This window comes from Coturnix japonica, chromosome 1, assembly GCF_054131305.1.
Source record: "Coturnix japonica strain WE chromosome 1, WE-NBRP24, whole genome shotgun sequence".
Taxonomy (NCBI): Eukaryota; Metazoa; Chordata; class Aves; order Galliformes; family Phasianidae; genus Coturnix; species Coturnix japonica.
In genome coordinates this window covers 122788955-122814703 of record NC_140663.1, presented here as the reverse complement: position 1 = coordinate 122814703, position 25749 = coordinate 122788955, and the positions used below count along the sequence as shown (strand labels likewise).

General features: G+C 45.6%; 2 protein-coding genes across 2 annotated transcripts in view; both read left to right on the top strand.

The window, feature by feature from the left end:
• Nucleotides 1–15373, top strand: part of LOC146762682 (SMAD family member 2-like) — a 153932-nt gene extending 138559 nt beyond the window's left edge. Inside the window, exon 11 of the mRNA XM_085533993.1 lies at nt 15340–15373. Coding sequence (XP_085390119.1) covers nt 15340–15358 — 19 coding nt within the window. The 3' untranslated portion in view covers nt 15359–15373. The remainder of the gene's footprint in view (nt 1–15339) is intronic.
• Nucleotides 15374–23280: 7907 nt separating this feature from the next.
• Nucleotides 23281–24440, top strand: LOC146762681 (uncharacterized). The gene has a single exon (XM_085534061.1). The coding sequence runs from the start codon at nt 23284–23286 to the stop codon at nt 24433–24435; it is 1152 nt and encodes a 383-aa protein (XP_085390187.1). The 5' UTR covers nt 23281–23283; the 3' UTR covers nt 24436–24440.
• The last annotated feature ends 1309 nt before the right edge of the window (nt 24441–25749 follow it).

Here is a 25749-nt window from a genome sequence, read left to right as displayed (position 1 = left end):
TCCACCTCCCCCTTCTCTCCTGCGACGTGACTGTATTGAAGGGGGAGGATCACATTCCTATACACATCCTTTTTCTCCAAACTTTTTCTGGGAGGGGTGAGTTAATTCCTTTTGATATCTTTTCACATAGCGCCTATTTGTTAAATAAAGGCTCTGTCATTGCCCTCATTTGCCCTACATGTCGCCTTTTCCTTTATTCTGTCGCCGCCTTTTCTCTTCTGTGTACACAAGAGGGGTGCTCACAAAAAGTTCCAAAAGCACAATTAAGTTTCAATATGTGGAGTGGGCTTCCTGGAGAGGTGCACACATCCAAGTTATCACACATATCAGTCCTTGAAACTCCAGGATTTGCATACAGAAAACAATGTAGCTTTTTGTATGTGGCGTGATCTTCTTGGAGAGGCACACGCGTTTTAAGTAAAAATTCTTTCTCCTTGCTTCCCCATGAGGTGTACTCAGAAAAAGATTCAAACAATATAAATTTTAGTAAGTGAAATGATCTTCTTGGATAGGTACGCATGTTTAAGTTAAAAAATATCACTCCACTCTACTTCAAGAAGAATACACAAAAAAAGGTTCAAATTTCTTACTGAAGTTTCAGTATGTGGAGTGATCTTTCTGGAGAGGTGCTCACGTCTAAGTTATCAAAAATATCACTCCATGCAACTTCAGAAGGTTTACTCGTCAACTATTTCTGGAAGGGCAATATTCTCACAGAAAAAGACTGCTTGTCCTGCTTCTGCTTATCTTTACAATCATAAGCAGAAATTATTGTGGCACACTGACACCCACCACTTGTCCCCTAGATAATTTGCAGTTGTTAGTTAAGAGTCTTATCACCAAAAAGGTCTCAAGAAGCAAGCTCTGAGCCAAAAAAAGGGAAAGGTTCAGAAAAAATGTCTTTCTCACCTTTTTCTTCTAATGCATACTTTAAATTCTATCAACTTATTTTCCTTATACTGAGTCACAGGTTAAGCGAAAATCTACATGCACCCGTGACAGGGGGACAGCTGGCCCGCAGGGCAGCTAGCCAAAAAAAAAGGAAAGGGAAAAATGGAAAAGGAAAAGAAAACAGCGGCAACAATCTAAGGAGGCACACTTATTTACTAAATACTATATCGAAATACAGGATAACACAATATAATACAATATAATTGAAATTAAGGCTAATGAATGAAACGAAATAGAAGAGAGAGTGAGTCCTGAAACCGAGAGGCCTACTGTAGCTCTAGGCGAAACGGCTGGAAGGCTCCCACATGCTCCCTCCTGGCTCCGAGGATTCAAGGGAGCAAGTCCAGCCCCGAAGTGAGATTATATAGTGTCCTTGTCCTGTAACTTATACCTGACCGTGATGTTCTCTGGGATATGTAGTCTTCTTCTGTGAGCTGCACATTCGGTAAAATTATCCATGCTTTACATGATGTTATGATGTGGAATACTGATAGCAAAATTACAAAACCATGACATTCCACCTCTTATTCTACATCATTACATTATGCTTCATACACAAAAACACACATATAGTTATGAACAATCAGCGACACTATTTTCTTAACAATTTATATCTATTTCATGCAAATCCTTAAACTGAGAACAAAACTCCATAACCTAACACACTATTACTTACTAACCCGAGAAATGGCAAAACTGCCAGGAAGAAAGGAACATGATAGCGGTGGAGGGGAAAACCAGTGCTAGAGAGACGTCAAGGTGCACTCATCCTTTCCCAGACACCGCAGCAGATTCCCTCTGAATCATACTTCTTTCCATGTGTACTCTACACATGCATGGCCAGTGCACGATATAGAGCCCAGATAGAAAATTTGTTTATAGAAATAAAATCATGAAATTAAGAAAATCTCTAGAACATTAGCCAACCATAATCTATTAATAATAAAACTTGCCTAGTTTAGGAATACAGAAAGTGTTCTCTCAACATCAATCCACCTATCTTAAGTCCTGCACCTAATTGGACATTCGTCATATATCTCTGAGGCTCTACTTATACATAAAATAAATTACTGGCTGCACTCCCCCAACATCAAATTCCCTTGTGGTACACATTGGACATTCCCATTTTTGTGCATCATCCACCACGTGCACCCAGGTCCCTGGGCAAAAACAGTACCCCGGAGGGGTTTGCCCTTTCCAGATGCTGGAAGGACCCAAACTGCTTTTCCCAACATGCTCTTTACGTGTACTACAGGGACCTTATCTCCCTCTACGATACATAGGGAGCTGGATTGGTTAGGACCATTATGATTACTAGATCCTCGATTGTTGACCAACCAGGTGGCTTCTGCTAAATGTTTCTCCTAATATTTAAATGTTCTGCCTCCCATTGCTTTCAACATATTTTTTAACAACCCATTGAATCGTTCAATTTTACCAGAAGCCGGTGCATGATAGGGAATGTGGTAAATCCACTCAATGCCATGATTTTTGGCCCAAGTAGTTACAAGGGAATTCTTGAAATCAGTCACATTATCTGGTTCACTTCTTTCCGGAGTGCCATGCCGCCACAGGACTTGCTTCTGCAGTCCTAATATGGTGTTTCGGGTGGTAGCATGGGGTACTGCATATGCTTCGAGCCACCCAGTGGTTGCCTCCACCATGGTGAGTACAAAACGCTTACCATTGAGAGATTGTGGCAAGGTGATATAGTCAACCTGCCATGCCTCTCCATATTTATACTTTTGCCATCGCCCTTCCCCCCAAAAAGGTTTCATCTTCTTGGCTTGTTTAATTATGGCGCATGTTTCACAGTCATGAATAACCTGAGCAATAGCGTCCATAGTTAAGTCCACCCCTCGGTCTCTGGCCCACTTATATGTTGCATCCCTTCCTTGATGGCCCAAGGTCTCATGGGCCCACCGAGCTAGAATTAATTCACCCTTGTTCTGCCAGTCCAAGTCTATTTGAGCCACCTCAGTTTTGGCAGCTCGATCAACCTGATGCTTATTTTCATATTCTTCAGTAGCCTTAATTTTAGGCACATGAGCATCTACATGGCACACCTTTACAACAATGTTCCTTATTCAGGCAGCAATGTCTTTCCACAGTTCAGCAGCCCAAATACGTTTGCCCCTTCGTTGCCAGTTGTTTTGTTCCCACTGCTGCAACCACCCCCATAAGGCATTTGCCACCACCCATGAATCAGTATAAAGATGAAGCATTGGCCACCTCTCCCGTTCAGCCACATCTAAAGCCAGCTGAACAGCCTTTACCTCTGCGAATTGGCTTGATTCTCCTTTACCTTCAGTGGCCTCTGCAACTTGTCATGTGGGGCTCCACACAGCAGCATTCCATTTGTGGTGCTTCCCTACAATACGACATGATCCATCTGTGAATAGGGCAAATTTCTTTTCTTTTTCTGGTAGCTCATTATATGGTGGGGCCTCTTTAGCACGTAACACCTTTTCTGCAGGTGATGTCCCAAACTTCTTACCCTCAGGTCAGTCCATGATCACTTCTAGGATTCCAGGGTGCTGAGTTTTCCCATTCGAGCTCGTTGAGTAATTAATGAAATCCACTTACTCCAAGTGGCATCAGTAGCATGATGGGTGGAGGGAACCTGTCCTTTAAACATCCAGTTTATTACTGGCAAGCGAGGTGTTAGAAGGAGCTGTATTTCGGTACCAACTACTTCAGAAGTAGCCCCCTCATACATGGCTAAGATTTCCTTCTCAGTTGGTGTGTAGTGCTCTTCAGACACCTTATATGCTCGACTCCAAAATCCCATGGGTCGGATTTGGGTCTATCCTGATGCTCTTTGCCACAAACTCCAAGTGGGACCTTTCTCTTCAGCAGCAGTGTAGAGGATGTTCTATACATCCTGTCCCGTCCGTACTGGCCCCAGGGCTACCTCTACCATGGACTATCTCTTGTTCAGTCTGTTCAAAAGCCTGCTGCTGCTCAGGACCCCATGCAAAATCATCTTTCACATCACCTGATAAAGGGGGCTTACAATGAGGCTTTAGTTTGGAACGTGTATTCTCCAAAAGCCCACTACTCCCAGAAAAGATTGGGTGTGGCCTGCATTTTGCAGCCAATGGGATTGAAAAGAAGGCATTAGCAATGTCAATTGTAGCATAACACTTGGCTTTTTTTGACTCCAGTTCATACTGGAGTTCTAGCATGTCTGGTACAGCAGCACTCAGTTGGGGTGTGACTTCATTCAGGACGGGGTAATGTACCGTCAGCCTCCATTCCAGTCGGGGTGTGACTTCATTCAGGATGGGGTAATGCACCGTCAGCCTCCATTCTCCACTGGCTTTACGCACTGGCCATATGGGGCTGTTAAAAGGCGAGTGAGTTTTGCTAATCACTCCCCAACTCTCTAGTTGACGAATTTGCTTGTGAATGGGGAGCAAGGAGTCCCTATTGGTGTGGTACTGCCGTCTGTGCACCACTTTGGTGGCACTTGGTACCTCTTGGTCTTTTACCTGGAGCAACCCCATAGCAGAAGGATCCTCCGACAGATCAGGCAAAACTGACAGCTGCTTAACACTGTCCGTGTCAATAGCAGTTATCCCAAAGGCCCAGCAATACCCCTTGGGATCCTTAAAATATCCCATCCTGAGGTAATCGATTCCCAGTATACATGGAGCCTCTGGACCAGTCAAAATAGGGTGTTTTTGCCAGTTTTTACCAGTGAGGCTTATTTCGGCTTCCAATATAGTCAACTCTTGGGAACCCCCAGTCACTCCATGAATATGAATTGATTTTGTCCCTTGGTGACTTGAGGGCATTAGGGTACATTGTGCACCAGTGTCCACCAGGGCCTTATACTTCTGTAGTTGAGATGTGCCAGGCCACCTATTCCACACAGTCCAGTACACTCTATTATGCCTTTCCCCCCCCGGCTGGGGGCAGGGCCCCTCTATTGGTTACCTCGGTGGCTTGCAGCAACTGGAACCTTCCCCCTTTTGGAAGAGTTCACCTTGGTAGTTGATCTGCGTTGTAATTCTTTCACTCGTGCCTGAAGTGCAGAAGTGGGTGAATCATGCCACTTCTTTATATCCTCCCCATGATCATGCAGGAAAAGCCACAAGGCAAGACGTGCGGCCTTACCTTCGTCCTTTGCTTGGACACGAGGACGTCCCCTTTTGATTGCTGAGATATCCGATGATACAGGTTGGGAGGAACTCATGTTGTTTAGATCTCCCAATAGGCAATCGTGGGAATCCTGGTCCCCATCATCTTTTACCACCATGGATCCATCAACATTGGGCACAGCAGTCAATCTATCTATCATATCTTTTTGTGTGCTCTCCAGTCTGTCTAACCTTTCAGTTACCTTGATAATGGCTGAAACATGAACTTGTGCAGAACTTACATGTAACTCATAATCATGAAGGCTACTTATTAGTTCATTCACAAAGGGTCTCCTTGCCCCTCTGCCATACATTATTGCAAGTGAACTGGTATGCTTTTCTGGTGCAGTCTTTGTAAATGTACGCCACATATCTCGTGTACACTGGATTGTCTCAGGATCATGTAATTGATGTGGGTCATTATGGATGAAGTGGGGGCTGTATAGCATTTCCACTACAGCACCTTCTCTCAAAAATTGAATACCTTTCTCGATATCAGTCCATTTCTTTTTCTCAGGCCTCAAATCATCTTTGAAGGGATCACAGTATCACAGTATCACAGTCTTGTGTGGGTTGGAAGGGACCTTAGAGATCATCGAGTCCAACCCCCGGGATTCAAGCCTCCTGTGTAGCAGAGCTGCACTTCTACCACTTCCGCCACAGGGGGGATTCGAACCCGGGCCTCTGGTGTTGCATTCTTAACCACTGTGCCACCGGAGGCACACGTATCTTTCTTTTACTGCTAACAAAATCCTCTTCCAGAGGGTGTAGGGCTGATCGTGGCATGTGCCAATACTTCTGTCCACACGTGAGTCCTTGGAAATGCCACCCAGTTGGCGAGCTTCATTGCCATCGAGCCACACACTGCTAGCCCCATTGTCCCAACATCGAAGTAACCAAGTGGGTGGCGTGTGAAGTCCTTTCTTAGACCCCGAATTTCACTCAGTTTTAAAGACTGATCAACAATGGTTGTGATGTCTCACTCACCTCTTGCTTTTTCAGGAGCCCTCGGTGATGATGATGGCAACTGTGTTGATGAGGCCCCCACACTTGAAGTTTTGGGGCCAAAAATTTTTTGCAAAGAAACTACAGGTTTTGGCTCCTCTTCTATTTCCTCTGTTTCCTCCATTTCACCCTCCCTTTCTTTACTCTCTTCTAACTCCCTCTGCTCTTCTAACTCCCTTCGTTCTTCTAACTCCCTCTGCTCTTCTAATTGTGTTGAAACTCGTTTCCTTTTTCGTCCTCTTACAGGGGCAACCAACACTGAATCTGGTGCCCCCTGTGGTTGATCAGGTTGGCTGGTTCCAATGCTCTCCAGCTTAACCTGGAGTTCGTCTCTGAGGGCATTCATTTCAGATTCAAGGATGTCTCTCTCGGACCGGAGGGCATCTCGCTCGGACTGGGTTGTGTCTTGCCTGGCCCAGAGATAATCAAGTTCGTGCTGGAGGGTGTCATGCTCGGATTGGAGGGTGTTACGCTCAGACTGGATAGTGTTGTGCTCGGACTGGAGAGTATCGTGCTCAAACTGAAGAGTGTCGTGTCCAGACTGGAGGGCGTTGCGCTCGGACTGGAGAGTGTTGCACTCGGACTGGATAGCGTTGTGCTTGAACTGAAGAGTGTCGTGTCCGGACAGGAGGACGTCGCGCTTGGACTGGAGAGTGTCGCGCTCAGACTGGAAAGTGCTGTGTCCAGACTGGAGGGCATCACAGTCGGACTGGAAAGTGTCGAGTTTGGATTGTAGGAAGCCTTTCTCATTTTGGAGGGCCTCTCCCTCATACCAGAATGTGTCTCGTTGATATATAGGAGGTCATTTCTCTCAGCTCTGAAACTCTCGTTCTCATACCAGAGTGCATCTCTTTGTTGTAGGAGGTCATTTATCTCAGCTTGGAGACTCTCCTTCTCAGCTCTGAGACTCTCTCTCTCAGCTCTGAGACTCTCTCTCTCAGCTTCAAAAACTTTTTCCCTTTCTGTAATGGTATTGAATAAGGCCCGATAAGCATTAGCTAGACCCCAAATCATTTGTGCCTCCTGAGATCTGCCTGAGCTGCAACATTCCTGCCTCAAATATTTATTCAAAATCTCAGGGTCTTTTAGGTGTTCAGGAGTAAAGCTCCATGACACCGAAGATGTCCATCTCTTTAAAGTCTCCCCCAAGCCTCTCCACACTCCCTGCCATTCAGTATTCTCTGGTTCTGGAGAAGACTTCCTCAGGATGTTATAAATCCAGATAACGATAAGTAAAATAATGAACAGTAAGTTCAGGGTGATTGACACGATTGATAGTGTGGTCAACTGGTCATTCAAAAACTGCAAAAAGGATTCAAGGAAGGAATGAGGTGCATGCTCAAAAACCACAATTTCTGTAAAATTAGTTGCTCCCTCTGGAGCCGTATGCTGGTACCAGGTAAGCATTGCTAACAGTGTTTTCAATCAATTATATATACCTATAGCTCCATAGAGAAAAGTGGCGAGCTTAATTAGGGCCCAGTACGTTTTGAGTATCAGAAAAGAGAAACCAATGGCATGCAGTCCTCTGCAACACAGTTTTACCAGAGCACACATTTCTTTTTTTTTTTTCTCTCTTCAGTGGCGAGATAACAGAGCTCAAGGTTTACAAATATCCCGGAGTATTGGCAGTCCGCCCAGACTTTCAAGGTCAAGCTCGCAGGTGCAGAAACATAAACCTTAGATAGCTCCTTAACAAAAAAACGTCTTCTTCTGTGAGCTGCACATTCGGTAAAATTATCCATGCTTTACATGATGCTATGATGTGGAATACTGATAGCAAAATTACAAAACCATGACATACTGCCTTATTTTTCTTCTATCACCATCCCTTTCCTCTTTTTCTTTTCCTTCTACTGCCTTCCCATGCCCAGCCTTTATTTCCTTCTATCACCTTCCCTTGACTATACTTCAATTACTTCTATCACCTACTTATTCTTCTAATACCTTCTTTCCCTTCTATCGACTTCTTTTCCTTCTATTGTTTTCCATGCTTTGTCATTGTCCCTCACCTTGACTTCTTTTCCTTCTATCACTTTCCCTCAACTTGCCTTTTTTCTTTCTATTGTCTTCCCCCACCTATCCTTCTTGACCTTCTATTGCCTTCCCTCACCTCTCCTTATTTTTCTTGCATCATCTCCTTTTCCTTCTCTTACTTTATTTTCCTTCTATCACCTGCTTTAACTTTGTCATGTTTTTTTTTTTTTATTTTTTGTTGTCAGTATTCCACATCATAACATCATGTAAAGCAGTCAGAGTTAAAGATTTAATGTTCTTGTTCTGTGGATTGCCTTTTTTGGGCATTTTGGTTCTCGGAGGGGAGAGGAGGAGTGGCAATTTGAGTTGGAATACAGGATAACACACTATAATACAATATAATTAGAATTGAAGCTAATAAATCAAATAGAATGAGAGAGTATCTGAAAACTGTAGGCCTTACAGTAATACTGAAGTGATGCATGCAGTCAGGATGGACAGCAGTGAGGAGAGGCAAAGGAGAAGAGCGAAGAGGAGAAGAGAGCCCTATCAGGTGACCTTGCCAGGGGTTATATCTCCTCTCTGACCGCAGTATAGTTCTTCTTCTCTTTCTGACAGGTAGCCAGAACTGGAGCATTAACACTTTAACTCCCACTGCACTAACTGATGTGATGATGTGTCATGGTTTTATGATCATCAGTATTCCACATCATCACACCATGTAGTGTACTGGGAAATAAAGTGTTAAAGCCCCAGGTCCACACAGCAAAGAGAAGAAACTACGTTCCCCAGAAGACTGTTCGCTGTGCTGATATCATGCCTGCACAGGGGGAACGCATATAAGGCGGTGTTGGGTCATCTGACACTCTCTTGCTTCCCTTCAGCTTTTCTCTTCGCCGCTCTTCTCCTTCGCTGCTGACTGCAATTACTGTAAGACCTACAGCTTTCAGAGCTTTCTCTCTCATTATACCTGATTTATTGTCTTCAACCCTAATTATTTTGCATTTTGATACCATATTTATTAAATTAGTTTGTTTCTACTCAGATCGTTGCTGCTGTTTTTTTCTAATTATTAGGGGTCCCCTGTTTCCCTTCACCAGAGACATGGGTTTTGAGCTTGTCTCTAGATGGTAATGAAGCTCGCCAGCTAAAAAGAATTGCCAAAGACCCAGCTATTGACAGAGGGATTAGCTAGCAGATGTTCAGATTGATCTGCCACCCTCTGGGATCGACTATTAGAAGCCGTGAGAGAAAGGTACCCCTTTGAAGCCTCAAATTATTAAGTGGGATACCATCGAAAATGGTATCCAGTACCTGAGGGAAATGGACATGGTGGAAATGTTGTACAACCCTGATCCACATGACCGTGATCCTGAGAGAGTGAGGACCGATCCTAGCATGTGGCAGAAACTCACAAGTACAGCACCAGAAAGATACACACAGACACTGGTAACAATGTTTGGAAGATACGTAGACCAACAGAGAAGACTCCGAGTTTTTGAACTGATTATGACACTTCAAAACTACATATATCCCAGGTGGTCTAGTAGTAATGTCATGGTTTTGTAATGTTGCTGTCAATATTCCACATCATAACATCATGTGCAGTATGGATCATTAAAAGGTTCATGCTCATGGTCTAGTGGTTAGGATTCAGTGCTCTCACCGCTGCGGACCGGATTCCATTCCTGGTCAGGGAACCATCATCTGCGGAACTGGAGTATGAACCTTTCAATGATCCATACTGCACATGATGTTATGATGTGGAATATTGACAGCAACATTACAAAACCATGACAGCTCCCCATCTTTGAATCCTTTATGCAATTTCTGAATGCACATTTGATTGTACTGCTAATCTCCCTGAATAACTTTTTCATTATTGTAATAACCTCACTCAGTATCTGGACCTATAATATTTTGAGGAAGTCTTCCCCAGAATCAGAGAATACTGAGTGACAGGGAGTGTGGAGAGGCTTGGGAGAGACTTTAGAGAGATGGACATCTTCGGTGTAATGGAGCTTTACTCCTGAACACCTGAAAGACCCTGAGAGCTTAAACAAATATCTGAGACAAGAATGTTGCGGCTCAGGCAGATCTCAGGAGGCACAAATGATTTGGGGCCTGGCCAAGGATTATCAGGCATTATTCAATACTATCCAAGGAAGGTAGAAAGTTTTTGAAATTGAGAGAGTGTCTCAAAGCTGAAAGGGAGAGTCTCAGGGAGACAATTCAAAATGGGTGAGAGAGTCTCCAAGCCTAGAAGGAGAATCACCTGTCTGAGCGAGAGTCTCCTAGTTGAGAGAAAGGACATCAAATCTGTGCAAGACACACTCTGGTCTGAGAGAGACATCCTCAAGTCTGAAAGGGATGTACTCTGAACTGAGTGAGATGCCTTCCAGCACGCAAAATTCAGTCTTCAAACTGAAATAAACAGAATACAGACTCATCAAGCCATGCTTGAATCTGAACTAAATACCCTCATAATTGAGCGAGATGGACTCAGAGCCAATTTGGAGAGTGAGAGCATTGGAACCAACCAACCAGATTCAGTGTCAGTTGCCCCTGTAAGAGGACAGAAAACGAAACAAATTTCAACTCAGCTAGAACAGAGGAAAGAGGAGGAGGGTGAAGTAGAAGAAGAAGTCAGTGTAAGAGAAAAGGAGGAAAGAGGTCCAGAGGAGTGGCTTCAAGATCCAGGACAAGTGCCCCTGTGTCCAGGTGAAGGGCCCTCAATAAAACCCCGGACACAAACACCAAGGAGAGCAAGAAGTCGTGAAAGAGCAGGAGGTGAGCAAGACATTGTTACTATTGTTAGATCTCTGAAAATGAATGAAATTCGAGGCCTAAGAAAAGACTTTTCACAACACCCAAATGAGCCTATTGTAATCTGGTTACTTCGATGTTGGGACAACGGGGCCAACAGTTTGTGGCTAGATAGCAGACACGCTCGCCAACTGGATGGCACTGCTCGGGACTCAGCCATCGACGGGGGTATTAGTACATGCCAGAATGGATCCTTCACCCTCTGGAAGCAGATGTTGTTAGCTGTAAGAGAAAGATACCCATTTAAAGATGATCTGATGCCTGAGAAAAGGAAATGAACCAATATGGAAGAAGGTATCTGTTATTTGAGAGAATATGCCATGGTGGAAATGATACACAGCACTGACCTCATTCCTGATGAGCCAGACCAAGAGCGTGATCCTCAGAGATTCAGGTGTACACCAAATATGTGGCGTGTTTTCACAAAGACGGCACCAGAAAGGTATGCCAGTACGTTTGCAGCAATGTATGGCAGAGGGGAAAGAAGACCCCTTATAAATGACCTGGTTAATAGGCTTCAAGGCTTTGAGTCACATTTAAATCCTTTACAAGCTTGTGTTTCAGCCATCACAATGGTAGCCGAAAAGCCAGACAGAATGGAGAGCAAACAAGAAGACAGATGAACTATCCATGCTTAATGCTGATGGATCCATGGTGGCACCAGATACATCTGATGAGGATCAGAATTCCCAGAACTGCCAACTGGAAGAGCTGATCAACCTGGTTTCCTCCCAGCCTGCATCATCCAACATCTCAGCCATCAAAAGGAGACATCCTCCTGCTTGGGCAAATGACAACAGTAAGACTTCATCGTGTCTTGCCTTGTGGCACTGCCTGCGTGACCACAGAGAGGATATGGAGAAGAGGCATAATCAACCCACTCCAAAACTTCAAGCATGAGAAAAAGAGTTACGAGACCGATCAACCACCAAGGTTAACTTTTCCAAAAAGGTGATCGCTCCCGTTGCTGCAAATAACCGAGGTAACATATAGAGTGTCCCTGCCCCTAGCCAGGAGGGGGAAAGGGACAATAGAGTGTATTGGACTGTGTGAATTAGGTGGCCTGGAACAACACAACCACAGAAATATAAGGTCCTAGTAGACACTGGTGCATAGTGCACGATAATGCCCAAGAGACACTAAGGGACAAATTCTATTTACATTCATGGAGTGACTAGGGGTTCCCAAGAGTTGACTATGTTGGAGGCCGAAATAAGCCTCACTGGTAAAGACTAGCATAAACATCCAATTTGGACTGGCCCAGGGGCTCCCTGCATTCCTGGTATTGATTACCTCAGAATGTGGTATTTTAAGGATCCTAAGGGGTATTGATGGGCCTTTGGGATAGCTGCTGAAGACACAGAAAGTGTTAAGGAGCTGTCTGTTTTGCCTGGCCTGTCAGAAGACCCGTCTGTTGTTGTGGGGCTGCTACGAGTAAAGGAGCAGCAGATACCGACTGCCAAAAAAGCAGTGAACAGGTGGCAGTACCACACCAACAAGGATTCCTTGCACCCCATTCATGATTTGATTCGCCAGTTGGAGAATCAGGGAGTGATCAGTAAAACTCACTCACCTTTAAACAGTCCCATATGGACAGTGCTTAAAGCCAGTGGAGAATGGTGGCTGATGGTAGACTACCGTGGCCTGAATGAGGTCACACCCCCATTGAGCACTGCTGTGCTGGACATGCTAGAACTCCAATATAAACCGGAGTCAAAAGCAGCCAAATGGTATGCCACCACTGACATCACCAACGCATTCTTCTGCATTCCTTTGGCCTCAGAATGTAGGCCACAGTTTGCCTTCACGTGGAGGGGCATTCAGTATACTTGGAACCATTTGCCCCATGGGTGGAAACGCAGCCCAACCATTTGCCATGGGTTGGTCCAAACTGTATTGGAACAGGGTGGCGCTCCTGAACACCTGCAGTGCATTGATGATATTGTTGTGTGGGGTGATACAGCAGAGGAAGTTTTCACAAAAGGAGAGCAAATAATACAAATTCTTCTACAAGCTGGTTTTGCTATTAAGAGCAGCAAAGTAAAAAAGCCTGCCCAGGAAATTCAGTTCCTAGGTATAAAGTGGCATGATGGACATCGTCACATCCCAACAGATGTGATCAACAAAATCACTGCCATGTCTCCACCCACTAGCAAGAAAGAGACACAGTCTTTCCTGGGTGTAGTGCATTTTTGGAGGATGCACGTTCCAAACTACAGCCGCATTGTAAGCCCCCTTTATCAAGTGATGCGGAAGAATGATTTTGCATGGGGCCCTGAGGAGCTGCAGGCTTTTGAACAGATCAAACAAGAAATAGCCCGTGCCATGGCCCTGGGGCCAGTACGGACTGGACAGGATGTAAAGAACATCCTCTACACTGCTGCTGGAGAGAAAGGTCCCACCTGGAGTTTGTAGCAAAGAGCCTCAGAAGAGACCCGAGGCTGACCCTTGGGATTTTGGAGTCTAGAGTAAAAGGTTTCCAAAGAGTGCTACACTCCAACTGAGAAGGAGATCTTAGCCGTGTATGAGGGGGTTCGGGCTGCTTCCAACATATTTGGGACTGAAACACAGCTCCTTCTGGCACCTCAACTGCCAGTGCTGAACTGGATGTTCAAAGGAGAGGTTCCCTCCACCCATCATGCTACCGATGTCACCTGGAGCAAGTAGCTTGCGCTGATTATTCAACGAGCGCGAAATTGCCCAGAAATTTTAGAAGTGATCATGCACTGGCCTGAAGGTAAAGATTTTGGAACATCACCAGCAGAAGAGGTGTCACGTGCTAAAGAGGCACCACCATACAACAAACTACCAGAAAATGAAAAGAAACAGGCCCTGTTCAATGAGGGATCATGTTGTATTGTGGGGAAGCATCACAAATGGAAAGCTGCTGTGTGGATCCCTACATGACAGGTTGCAGAGGACACTGAAGGTAAGGGAGAATCAAGTCAGTTTGCAGAGGTAAAGGCTGTCCAGCTGGCCTTAGTTGTTGCTGAAAAGGAGAGGTGGCCAATGCTTTATCTTTATATTGACTCATGAATTGTGGCAAATGCCTTATGGGGGTGGTTATAGCAGTGGAAACAAAATAACTGGCAACGGAGGGGTAAACCTATTTGGGCTGCTGAACTGTGGAAAAATATTGCTTCCCGAACAAAAGATATGGTTGTAAAGGTGCACCACATGCCCAAGGGTCAGGCTACTGAAGAACAACAAAACAAGCATCAGGTAGATCGAGCTGCCAGAATTGAGGTGGCTCAAATAGACTTGGACTGGCAGAATAAGGGTGAATTATTTCTAGCTCGATGGGCCCATGAGACCTCGGGCCACCATTTGAATATTTTAAATATTCTTAATAATAATAATAATAATAATAATAATAATAATAATAATAATAACAATAATAATAATAATAATAATTTAATAATAATTTAATAATATTAAATATATTTTAATAGCAGCAGAAAAAGAAGAGGTTCTAAAGGAATTCTACTGAATATAAACTGCTCATCCAGGAGGCAGTCCAATCTATCGGCTTACAAATAGCAGAAGAAAAAGTGCAACTTAGTTCTCCATGGAAATATTTAGGATGGAAAACTGCATCTCACACTATCCAGCCACAAATCCTCATAATAGTACCTCACATACAGACATAAAATGATCTGCAAAAGTTATTAGGAACCATCAGTTGGTTGCGACCACTTCTGGGAATTACTACTCAAGAGCTGCATCCTTTATTCATACTACTCAAAGGAGACCCAGATCTAACTGTTAAAAGACAATTAACACCAGAAGCACAACAATGCTTAGACTCTGTAATAACATCATTGCAACATCAATATAGCCATCGTGTTTGTTTATCACTGCCAGTACATCTCATAATAATATCCAACTTCTATCAGCCATACAGCTTGTTATGTCAATGGGATACCTCAAGAAAGGATCCTCTCATTATCCTCGAATGGTTATTTCTACCGCATACATTTTCAGAAATTATTATATCACGAGTGGAAATGTTTGCTATGCTAATACATTGAGGTCGACATCGTCTACAAATTCTACGAGCTCTTGACTAAAAATGATTTAGATTGGTGCTTGCAGTCACTTGCTTTTCAAACTGCTATGGCAGACTATACCGGACAATTGTCCACCCATCCTCCCAAACCCCAGTTACTACATAATTTGGCTGATATCCCCCTTGCTACTAATACTTTACTTTCGCATGTTCCAATACCTAATGCTGTTACTGTATTTACAGATGGCTCCTGCAAGACACAACAAGCAGTGGTTCTCTGGCGTGCGACTGCTACATGATGGCAGTCAGACGTACATGTTGTCAATGGATCACCTCAAGTTGTAGAACTCGCTGCAGTAGCTCGAACTTTTCAATTTTTTTCAGAACAAAAGTTTAATATAATAAATGACTCTTTGTATGTTACAGGTATCATTCAGCGGATTGAAGGATCCTTTCTTAAGGAAGTTAATAACCCGGCTTTGTTTGTACAGCTCAAGTGAGTCTTGCATTATATCTCTCACCGTAATCTTCCTTATTTTATTATGCACATTCGATCGCATACTACATTGCGGGACAGCTCGCATGACTGGAATGTTGTCATGGAGGGCTATGTGCTTTTTAGGAAAGATCGGCTGGCAAGGCGGGGTGGTGGAGTTGCTCTTTATGTGAGAGAGCAGCTAGAATGTATTGAACTCCACCTGGGCGAGAGTAATGTAGAAGTTGAGAGCTTGTGGGTGAGAATCAAGGGCCAGGCTGGCAAAGGGGACACTGTTGTGGGTGTGTACTACAGGCCTCCTGATCAGGAGGAGGAGGTTGATGAGGCCTTCCGTAAGCAACTGTAAGTAGCGGCACGCTCCCAGGCACTGGTACTTATGGGGGATTTCAATTATCCAGATATTTGCTGGACGACCAACACGGCCAGGCATGCGCGGTACAGACAATTCTTGCAGTGCATTGAAGATAACTTCCTGATGCAGGTGGTAGAGGAACCGACGCGGGGTGGGGCACTGCTGGACCTTATTCTCACCAATAAGGAAGGACTTGTTAAGGAAGTAAAAGTTGGGGGCAGCTTGGGATGTAGTGACCATGAGATGGTGGAGTTCGAGATCCTGAGTGGAGGAAGCAAAGCAAAAAGTAGGATTGCTACCCTTGACTTTAGGAGAGCCAACTTTGATCTCCTTCGGGACCTACTTGGGGCTATCCCGTGGGCCAGGGTGCTAGAAGGCAAGGGGGCCTGTGAGAGCTGGTTAGCATTTAAACGGCTCTTCTTTCAAGCTCAGGATCGGTGCGTCCCTGTGACTAAGAAATCGGGAAAAGGTGCAAGGAGACCTGCGTGGATGAGTAAGGAGCTCATGTGCAAGCTCCGTGGAAAGAAGAAAGTACATGATATGTGGAAGAAGGGTCTGACCACTCGGGAACAATACAAGAATGTAGTCAGGGACTGCAGAGATGCGACCAGGAAGGCCAAAGCCCACCTGGAGTTGAATCTAGCTAAGGAGATAAAGAATAATAAAAAAGGCGTTTTTAAATACGTTAACAGCAAAAGGAAGGCTAGGGAGAATGTGGGCCCCATACTAGGTGAGGGGGGCGCTCTGGTAACAGGGGATGCTGAGAAGGCAGAAATACTGAATGCCTTCTTCGCTTCTGTCTTTAGTGAAAGGGCTCTCCCTCAGGAATCCCGGACCCTGGAGGTTGATGAGAGAGTCTGGGGAATGGGAGATTTCCCTTTATTCAGGGAAGAGGTGGTCCGTGAGTGCCTAGGAAACATTAAGGTCCATAAATCCATGGGACCTGATGGGGTGCATCCGCGGGTGCTGAGAGAGCTGGCGGAGGTCATTGCTGAGCCGCTCTCTGTAATCTTTCAGAGGTCTTGGAGAACTGGGGAGGTGCCTGAAGACTGGAGGACGGCCAATGTCACTCCAGTCTTCAAAAAGGGCAAGAAGGAAGATCCGGGTAACTATAGGCCAGTTAGCCTCACCTCTGTCCCAGGGAAGGTGATGGAACAGCTTGTGCTGGATGCCATCTCCAGACAACTGGGTGATAAGGAGGTTATCAGAAGTACCCAGCATGGGTTCACCAAGAGGAGGTCGTGCTCGACCAACCTGGTGGCCTTTTATGAAGATGTCAATAGCTGGGTGGACAGGGGGAGGGCGGTAGATGTAGTCTACCTTGATTTCAGTAAGGCTTTTGATACTGTCCCCCATGACATCCTTATAACAAAGCTGAGGAAGTATGGGATAGATGAGTGGACGGAGAAGTGGGTCGAGAATTGGCTGACTGGCAGAGTGCAGAGGGTTGTCGTTGGCGGTGCGGTGTCTGGCTGGAGGCCTGTAACTAGCGGCGTCCCCCAGGGGTCTGTGCTGGGTCCGGTCTTGTTCAACATCTTCATCAACGACCTTGATGAAGGGATAGTGACCACCCTCAGCAAGTTTGCTGATGACACGAAGTTGGGAGGATTGGCTGATACACCTGAAGGCTGTGCTGCCATTCAGCAAGACCTGGACAGGCTGGAGAGCTGGGCAGTAAGAAACCGGATGAAGTTTAACAAAAGCAATTGTAGAGTCTTGCACCTGGGTAGAAATAATTGCATGCACCAGTACAGGCTGGGGGAAGACCTGCTGGAGAGGAGCTCTGCTGAGAGGGACCTGGGCGTCCTGGTGGATGACAGATTGACCATGAGCCAGCAGTGTGCCCTTGTAGCCAAAAAAGCCAATGGCATACTGGGGTGTATTAAAAAGAGCGTGTCCAGCAGGTCGAAGGAGGTGATCCTCCCCCTCTACTCTGCCCTGGTGAGGCCTCATCTGGAATACTGTGTCCAGTTCTGGGCTCCCCAGTACAAAAAAGACAGGAATCTCTTGGAAAGAGTCCAGCGGAGGGCCACTAAGATGGTGAAGGGCCTGGAGCATCTCCCCTATGAGGAGAGACTTAGGGAACTGGGTCTGTTTAGCCTTGAGAAAAGAAGGCTGAGTGGGGACTTGATCCAGGTTTATAAATACCTGAGGTGTGGGAGCCATGGTGGTGAGTCTGGTCTATTTTCAGTAGTGCGTGGGGATAGGACTAGGGGTAATGGGATGAAAGTACAGCATAGGAAGTTCCGCACAAATGTGCGGAAGAACTTCTTTACAGTGAGGGTGACGGAGCACTGGAACAGGCTGCCCAGGGAGGTGGTGGAGTCTCCTTCTCTGGAGATATTTAAGACCCGCCTGGATGCCTTCCTGTGTGACATGGTGTAGGGAGCCTGCTTTGGCAGGGGGGTTAGACTCGATCTCTAGAGGTCCCTTCCAACCCCTGCAATTCTGTGATTCTGTGTGATTCTGTGATTGCCTGGTCCTTTAACTGAGGGCAACCGTAAGTCTGATCAAACCACAGTCGCTTTTGCTACCCCTCAATTATTTGAGCAAGCACAACTCTCCCATCAGTTTTTCCATCAGAATAGGAGAGCCTTACAAAAACAATTCCAACTGACAGTGGATCAAGCCCGTAACATTATTCTAACATGCCCAGACTGCCAGGCAATTGCTCCTTTGCCTCAAATTGGGACAAATCCACATGGCACAGCACCTCTTCGGCTGTGACAGACAGATGTCACTCACGTTCCCGAATTTGGCTGTCTAAAATATGCACATGTAACGATAGATACTCATTCTTCTTACATATTTGCCACAGCACATACAGGTGAACGCAGTCGTGACGCCCGTAAACACTGGCTATCTGCTTATGCTGCTATGGGAATCTCACATACTATAAAAACAGATAATGGGCCTGCTTATAACTTCAAGGCCACTCAAACTTTCCTTCAAGAATGGGTGGTTAGACATACTACATGCATCCCTCATTCTCCCACTGGACAAGCTATCATTGAGCATAGTCATCAAACACTGAAATTCGTTCTTATTAAACAAAAAAGGGGTTGTACGGGAGACTCACCACAAGAAAGATTATTTAAGGCTTTGTTTGTGCTGAATTTTTTGAATTGTGATCATATAAATGCAACTCGTGTGGTTCGTCATTTTGGGGCCTCCCCAGTGCTCAAGGAACAGCCAATGGTTAACATTTGAAATATGGCCGCAGGGCATTGGGAAGGTCCCTTACCACTGATAACTTGGGGTCGTGGATGTGCTTGCTTTTCTACAGGGACTGGCCCTTCATGGGTTCTGGCATGATATGTTCAGCCTCATCTCAAGGCAGAAAACAGCATCCAGCTGAAGAGTGAGAAAGGACCCCATAATAGATTAAAAGGGAACACTTTGCTACAGAAAGGGAAAGGGGGCCTCACTAAGGCAAAGGGTAGTTACAGATAGTTTATGTTAAGGGGGGGCAGAGAGGGGGAATTGCAGACACTAAGTTTGAGATAACAAGTGGGTGAAGGCCATGAAGATAAGGGTGGAACAGCCCAAGAACAGTGTGGTGATTAGATGTCCACAGGGCAAGCTGGAGAGTGCCCCTCCTGCAGGGTTGAAAGTTTACAGCAAGGAAGACAATGAGCCTTCGTGAGAAAGATGATGAGACTTCATCCCACAACCACCTCCACAACTCATTACACATGCGCAAGGGGGGAGGGACTGCATGCTAATGGGGTCTCAGGAATGTAATGAATATGTATCCAAATTCCTGAAAACTATTGATTATGTATTAGTTCAGCCTATATCTGTTGCACGCTTTCTCCTAACGGTGTGCAAGTGAGGTGGAGCTATCCCCCTTGCACCAGGGTGTATGCGCATCAATCATTAAACATACCTGCTTTATAACTACTTTGTGGTTATGGAGTTTGGTTCCGCAAGTCACAGCCTTAATAATGACTGTGATTATATGCTTTTTACTTCATTGGCATTGCTTTGTAATTTGTTGTATTGCAAATAATAATTTTAGTAATGGTAGGACATAGTGGGTAACTCTTCTGCATTACTGGTACAAATTTCAGAATTAGAATTATTAAGCATTATCTAGATTATTGTGTGGTTTTCCTATTTTGGTAGTAAATCAAATATAAGTTAAATAGGATTTTATTTTACCAATGCTGGAATCTATGGGAATAGCCCTTTTAATGTATTAGTAATGTTCAGTTATGATTTTACTAGCCTATCAACTAGTCTCTTCTTAGTTTGTAAAGACAAAACCCTGGAAAAGAATCCTGGACAAAGGGATGATTCTTAAATATAAAATGATCAACTCTTTTTCATCTCACAAATTGGGATTTTTAAAATATGACCATGCATCACTTGAGACAAAGGTGCATGCTAAAAAAGCTAACCTCAGTAGTTTATTCTGTTTTGCAAGCAGGTGTTCCACTTGGGCTCTATATTACATACTGGCCTGTGGAACCAGAGCTGCATGTTCTTCATGCTCTGCTTTGCGTAACTGACCTGTCACCAGGTCAGGACCAATAACTGCATACAGACACCAATTTTGTGAGCAATAAAAAATGGCTATTTATTGCCTCATGGTTTTTGTTTATATACAGGCTCTACTTCGTCTACACACCCTTAAGCTATGCATAATATTATCCAGTCACAGAGCAGGGGAGGTCCTGTCACGTCACAGCCCAAGTGTTCGTGCACTCCTAGTACAACATCTCCCCCTCCCCATGTTTGATAAAGCCTTGCCCCGTTACAATGTAAACTCAAATTCTAACCCTATTATCTTATATCAAAAGTTTTAGTCATCATATGGTTTAAGCTTTGCTGTAGACAGCCTAAGAAGCAAGGTGCACAGATTGCGAAGCATACAAAGACAAGCAGCACAAGTCCTAATCCCTTTAAAGCCTGGATGAACCATCAACCCATACCCCCAAAAAGGTTTTGCAGCCAGTCTCCAAATGGGTTGTTGTCTATCCCTATCTTTTTGACGTGTCCCTTCATCCAGTCCAACTTCTTGTGTATGGATTTGCTGTTGTCACTCAGATTGAAGCAACACATGCCTTCAGCGTCTTAGCAACCATGTCCTTGGACAAGCAAGAGAAAGTCTATAGCCACCCTATTCTGGAGGACTGCATGTCTGATGTTACTCACGTCCATCAAAAGTTCTGACAGCACCTGTGTTGTAGAGAATCCACAATAGGGAAACTATCCAAATTTTTCTGGTTCATTAATGTCCATGTCTTGTTAGTGTAAGGGTTAGTGTGTGGCTGAAATAGATAACAAAAGTAAGGCCCTTATTTCTTAGTACACAGTGAGCCAAAAGAAATACATGTGTGTTCTGTATTATTCTTAATCATTTGTGACCCCAGTATTTCTAGTTCTTGGGGATCCCATGGCAGGGTGCCATTAAGAGTATTTATCAAGCAAGTGCTTCGTTTAGCTATATCTTCCTCTTTACAATGGTCAGGGTTGGTGACATAACCCCAAAATTCATCCATCTGATAACTAGGAATTCCTACCAAGCAAGTGCGAAAAGTTGAAGTGGCAGATTTAAGGCTTAAGCAAAAATCTGTCTGTCCAGTTTGGTTGGCCCATGTGACCCAAATGTTTACAGGTTGACTCATGAGGTGAATAGTTTCTTCTGAGAAAATAGGTGTGAGCATGAAAATAATCAACAGACCCAAATAGTTAGATAAAACAAGACTTCTCGAAGTTATCAGCAGCTGTTTATCCGACCTCCCTGACAGGCAGGGGGGTTGGAGCTTCAGGATCCTTGAGGTCCCTTCCAACCCAGGTCATTCTGTGATTCTGTGATTCTATTCTGGAGAGAGAGAGTTTCTGATCTGAGATTCAAGCTAAAAAAGAAAATCCCCAAGTCAACTCTGATCAGTCACAGGAGGCACCAGTAACAATATCAGTTGCCCCCGTGGAAGGCAAGTAATGGAAATGGGTGTCCTCCCCGCAAGTAGAACAGATAAAAGAAGAAGAGGAGGAGGAGGCAGCCGAAGATCCAGGTGAGGGGTCTGGATCAGCACCGAGAAAAGGCAAAAGGAAAAGCTAAGAGGCATGAAGAAGAGAGTAATGAGGAGGAAGTCTCTATTACTGTTCGTCAGCCTCTGAAGATGACTGAAATACAAGGCTCAAGAAAGGAGTTCACATGGCGCCAGTAGGAATCTCTTGTTACCTGGTTGGGACAGCGGGGCCCGTAGCTTGTCTCTTAGATGGTAACTAAGCTCATCAACTAGGAGGCATTTCCGGAGACCCAACTACTGACAGAGGGATTAGCATATGTTTGGATGGGGATGCCACCCTCTGGGAGCAAATGTTAGTGTCTATGTAGGCAAAGCTTCCGGTCATGGTTTTGTAATTTTGTAATTTTGCTATCAGTATTCCACATCATAACATCATGTAAAGTATGGATAATTTTTACCAAATGTGCAGCTCACAGAAGAAGACTACATATCCCAGAGAACATCACGGTCAGGGATAAGTCACGGGACAAGGACACTATATAATCTCACTTCAGGCCTGGACTAGCGCTCTTGAATCCTCAGAGCCAGGGGGGAGCGCGTGGGAGCCTTCCATCCATTTTGCCTAGAGCTACAGTAGGCTTCTGTTTTCTTTTCTAATTTCCCTTTTTTTCCCTTTCCTTTTGGCTAATGGCCCTGCAGACCGGCTGCCCCCCTGTCACGGGCGCAGGTAGATTTTTGGTGACACTTCCCTTCAAAGACAATATGAATCCTCTGATGAAAAAGTGGGATGCAATTGAAAAAGGCATCCCGTATTTGAGGGAAATAGCTGTGGTGGAAATGTTTTTTGCTTCAGAGACCAGCTTCAAGCAGGTAGAACTGCACTGGGGAAGGAACTGAAGTGAAGAAAAGTGAAGAAAAACGTCCAGAAAAGCTCTTTTTTTAGAGTTTTTTTGGAGCCAGCAGCAGTGCTGTGCCTGGGCTAGCAGCTTGTGGGAGGGCTCCTGACTCACCAGGGGCAGAGCTGACACCTCGTGGCAGTATTTAAACTGCTTAGCACGAGTCATCAGCCATTTGCTTCAGAGACCAGCTTCAAGCAGGTAGAACTGCACTGGGGAAGGAACTGAAGTGAAGAAAAGTGAAGAAAAACGTCCAGAAAAGCTCTTTCTTTAGAGTTTTTTTGGAGCCAGCAGCAGTGCTGTGCCTGGGCTAGCAGCTGGCAGCTTGTGGGAGGGCTCCTGACTCACCAGGGGCGGAGCTGACACTGCCTGTTCTTTATCACTGGTAATTGACCTTGACCCATTTGCTGTGAGAATAAAGAGAGGCCAGGGAGGGCGGGAACACATAACACAGAAGGTGTGGAAAGCTGTTCTGAGCACCTAGTTTGGAGGTAGTCAGTGTTTGAGGGTTGCCTGCACTGCCCACTCATTAAGGCAGCAGTGGGAGTGGAGACTGTGTCTTGTGTGAGCACGGGTGAGTGCCCTTGTCTTTTTCTCAGGTAACTTGCTCTTCTGTTGACTGGACCAGACGCTAACACTTCAAACATGGTCCTCACCAGGAAGCTGGCTTCCCGTGCAAAGACTGTGGCAACCCAGACAGAGGGTTTGCTCCAAGATGTGGCAGTTCAGGTCTCTGGATTCCAGGAGTGCCTCAGCCTGCTGCTGCCAGGAGAGGATGGGAAGGATGCGACTTGTGTGTGGTGTGAGCAGCTAGATGAGCTGCTCAACCTTGTGGTGGAACTTAGGGAGGAGGTAGTTAGGCTGCGGACAATCAGAGAATGCGAACGTGAGATTGATTGGTGGAGTGACTCTCTGCGAGAAAGGTGCAGAGATTGCACTTCGCAGACTGAGGGAGTAATGGACCCTCTCTCTCACCATAGTCAAGCAGGGAGAGACAGCTTGAGAGGAGAGGAGGAATGGCAGCGGGTCTCAGCCCGGCATCACAGGCGACCCCCACTCCGACCTTCCTCGGTTCCCCTGGTCCCTCTCTGTAACAGATACGAAGCCCTGAAACCAGAGGGAGAGGTGAGTGATGATGACGTGGCAGTGCTGCCGCCAAGCTTGCCCAAGGTGAGACAGTCGACTCCACGTTTGATGACTGCTTCCTCCAAGAAAGAAAGGAGGGTAATAGTTGTGGGCGACTCTCTTCTGAGAGGAACAGAGGGTCCAGTATGTCGGCCTGACCCTACCCATAGGGAGGTGTGCTGCCTCCATGCGGCCCGGGTCAGGGATATTTCTAGAAAACTCCTCAGCCTTATCCACCCCTCTGATTATTACCCTTTATTGATAATTCAGGCTGGCAGCGATGGGATTGCTGATAGAAGCCTGAGGACTATAAAACATGATTTTAGGAGGCTGGGGAAGTTAGTTGATGTAGCGGGCATACAAGTAGTGTTTGCCAGTATTCCTTTTGTGGCAGGGACAAACACTGAGATAACCAGGAAAAGCCATCTTATAAATGCATGGCTGAGAGGCTGGTGCAAACGCAAAAATTTTGGATTCTTTGATCATGGGACGGTCTACTCGGCACCTGGCCTGAGGTCAGCTGATGGGAATTGCCTGTCTCCAAAAGGGAAACGGATACTTGCCCAGGAGCTGGCAGGACTGGTAGAGAGAGCTTTAAACAAGATAGGAAGGGGGAAGGGGATAAAGCCAGGCCTGCTAGAGATTGGCCTGGGGAAGTGGTATTGGGACTAGGAGAAAGACGAGGGGCTCAGCTGAGGTGCGTCTACACTAATGCACGCAGCATGGGCAACAAGCAAGAAGAGTTGAAAGCCATAGTGCAGCAGGCAAACTATGACCTAATTGCCATAACAGAAACATGGTGGGATTGCTCCCATGACTGGAGCGCTGCAATGGATGGCTACAAACTCTTCAGGAAGGATAGGCAAGGAAGGAGGGGTGGTGGTGTGGCTCTCTATGTTAGGGAATGCTTTTATGCTACCGAGATTGTTACTGGGGATGATAACATTGAATCCCTATGGGTAAAGATCAGAGGAAGGGCTAACAAGGCAGACATCCTGGTGGGCGTCTGTTATAGACCGCCAAACCAGGATGAAGAGACAGATGAGGTATTCTACAAGCAGCTGGCATGAGCTGCACGGTCGTCAGCCCTTGTCCTTATTGGGGACTTCAACTTCCCTGACATATGCTGGGAGTATAGCATGGCACAGAAGAAGCAGTCTAGGAGGTTTCTGGAGTGCATAGAGGATGCCTTCCTGATGCAGCTGGTCAGAGAGCCGACAAGAGGAAATGCCCCGCTAGACCTGCTGTTTGCAAACAGGGAAGGTCTGGTGGGAGATGTGGAGGTTGGGGGCTGCCTTGGACAGTGACCATGAAATGATAAATTTCTCAATTCATGGTGAAACTTGGAGGGGGAATAGTAACACTGCTACCTTGGACTTCCGGAGGGCGGACTTTGAATTGTTCAAGAGACTAGTAGGGGCAGTCCCCTGGCATTTGGTCTTAGCGAACAAAGGGGTCCAAGAGAGCTGGTTGCTCTTCAAGAAGGAAGTCTTCAGGGCGCAGGAGCAGGCGGTCCCCCTGAGCCGCAAAATGAGCTGGCGGGGAAGAAGACCGGCGTGGATGAATAGGGAGCTGTTCTTAAGGTTGCAGGAGAAGAAGAGAATCCTCCACCTGTGGAAGGAGGGAAGAGCAACTCAGAATGACTACAAAGAGGCTGTTAAGATGTGTAGAGGGAAAATCAGAGAGGCAAAAGCCCAGTTTGAATCTAAGCTGGCTGCTGGGGTAAAAACAAACAAGAAACCCTTTTACAAGTACATCAACTGTAAGAGGAGGACAAAGGGGAATCTCCATTCTTTACTGGACGAGGCTGGGAATGTGATTACAGAGGATAAGGAAAAGGCAGAGGTTCTGAATGCCTTCTTTACATCTGTCTTTAAAAGTCGTCTCGGTCATTCCCAGGGCTCCCCATGCTCTGACCTAGTAGTCTCAGCTGGGGAGCAGACTGAACCCCCTGTGATTCTTGAAGAAGCAGTCAGGGAATTACTA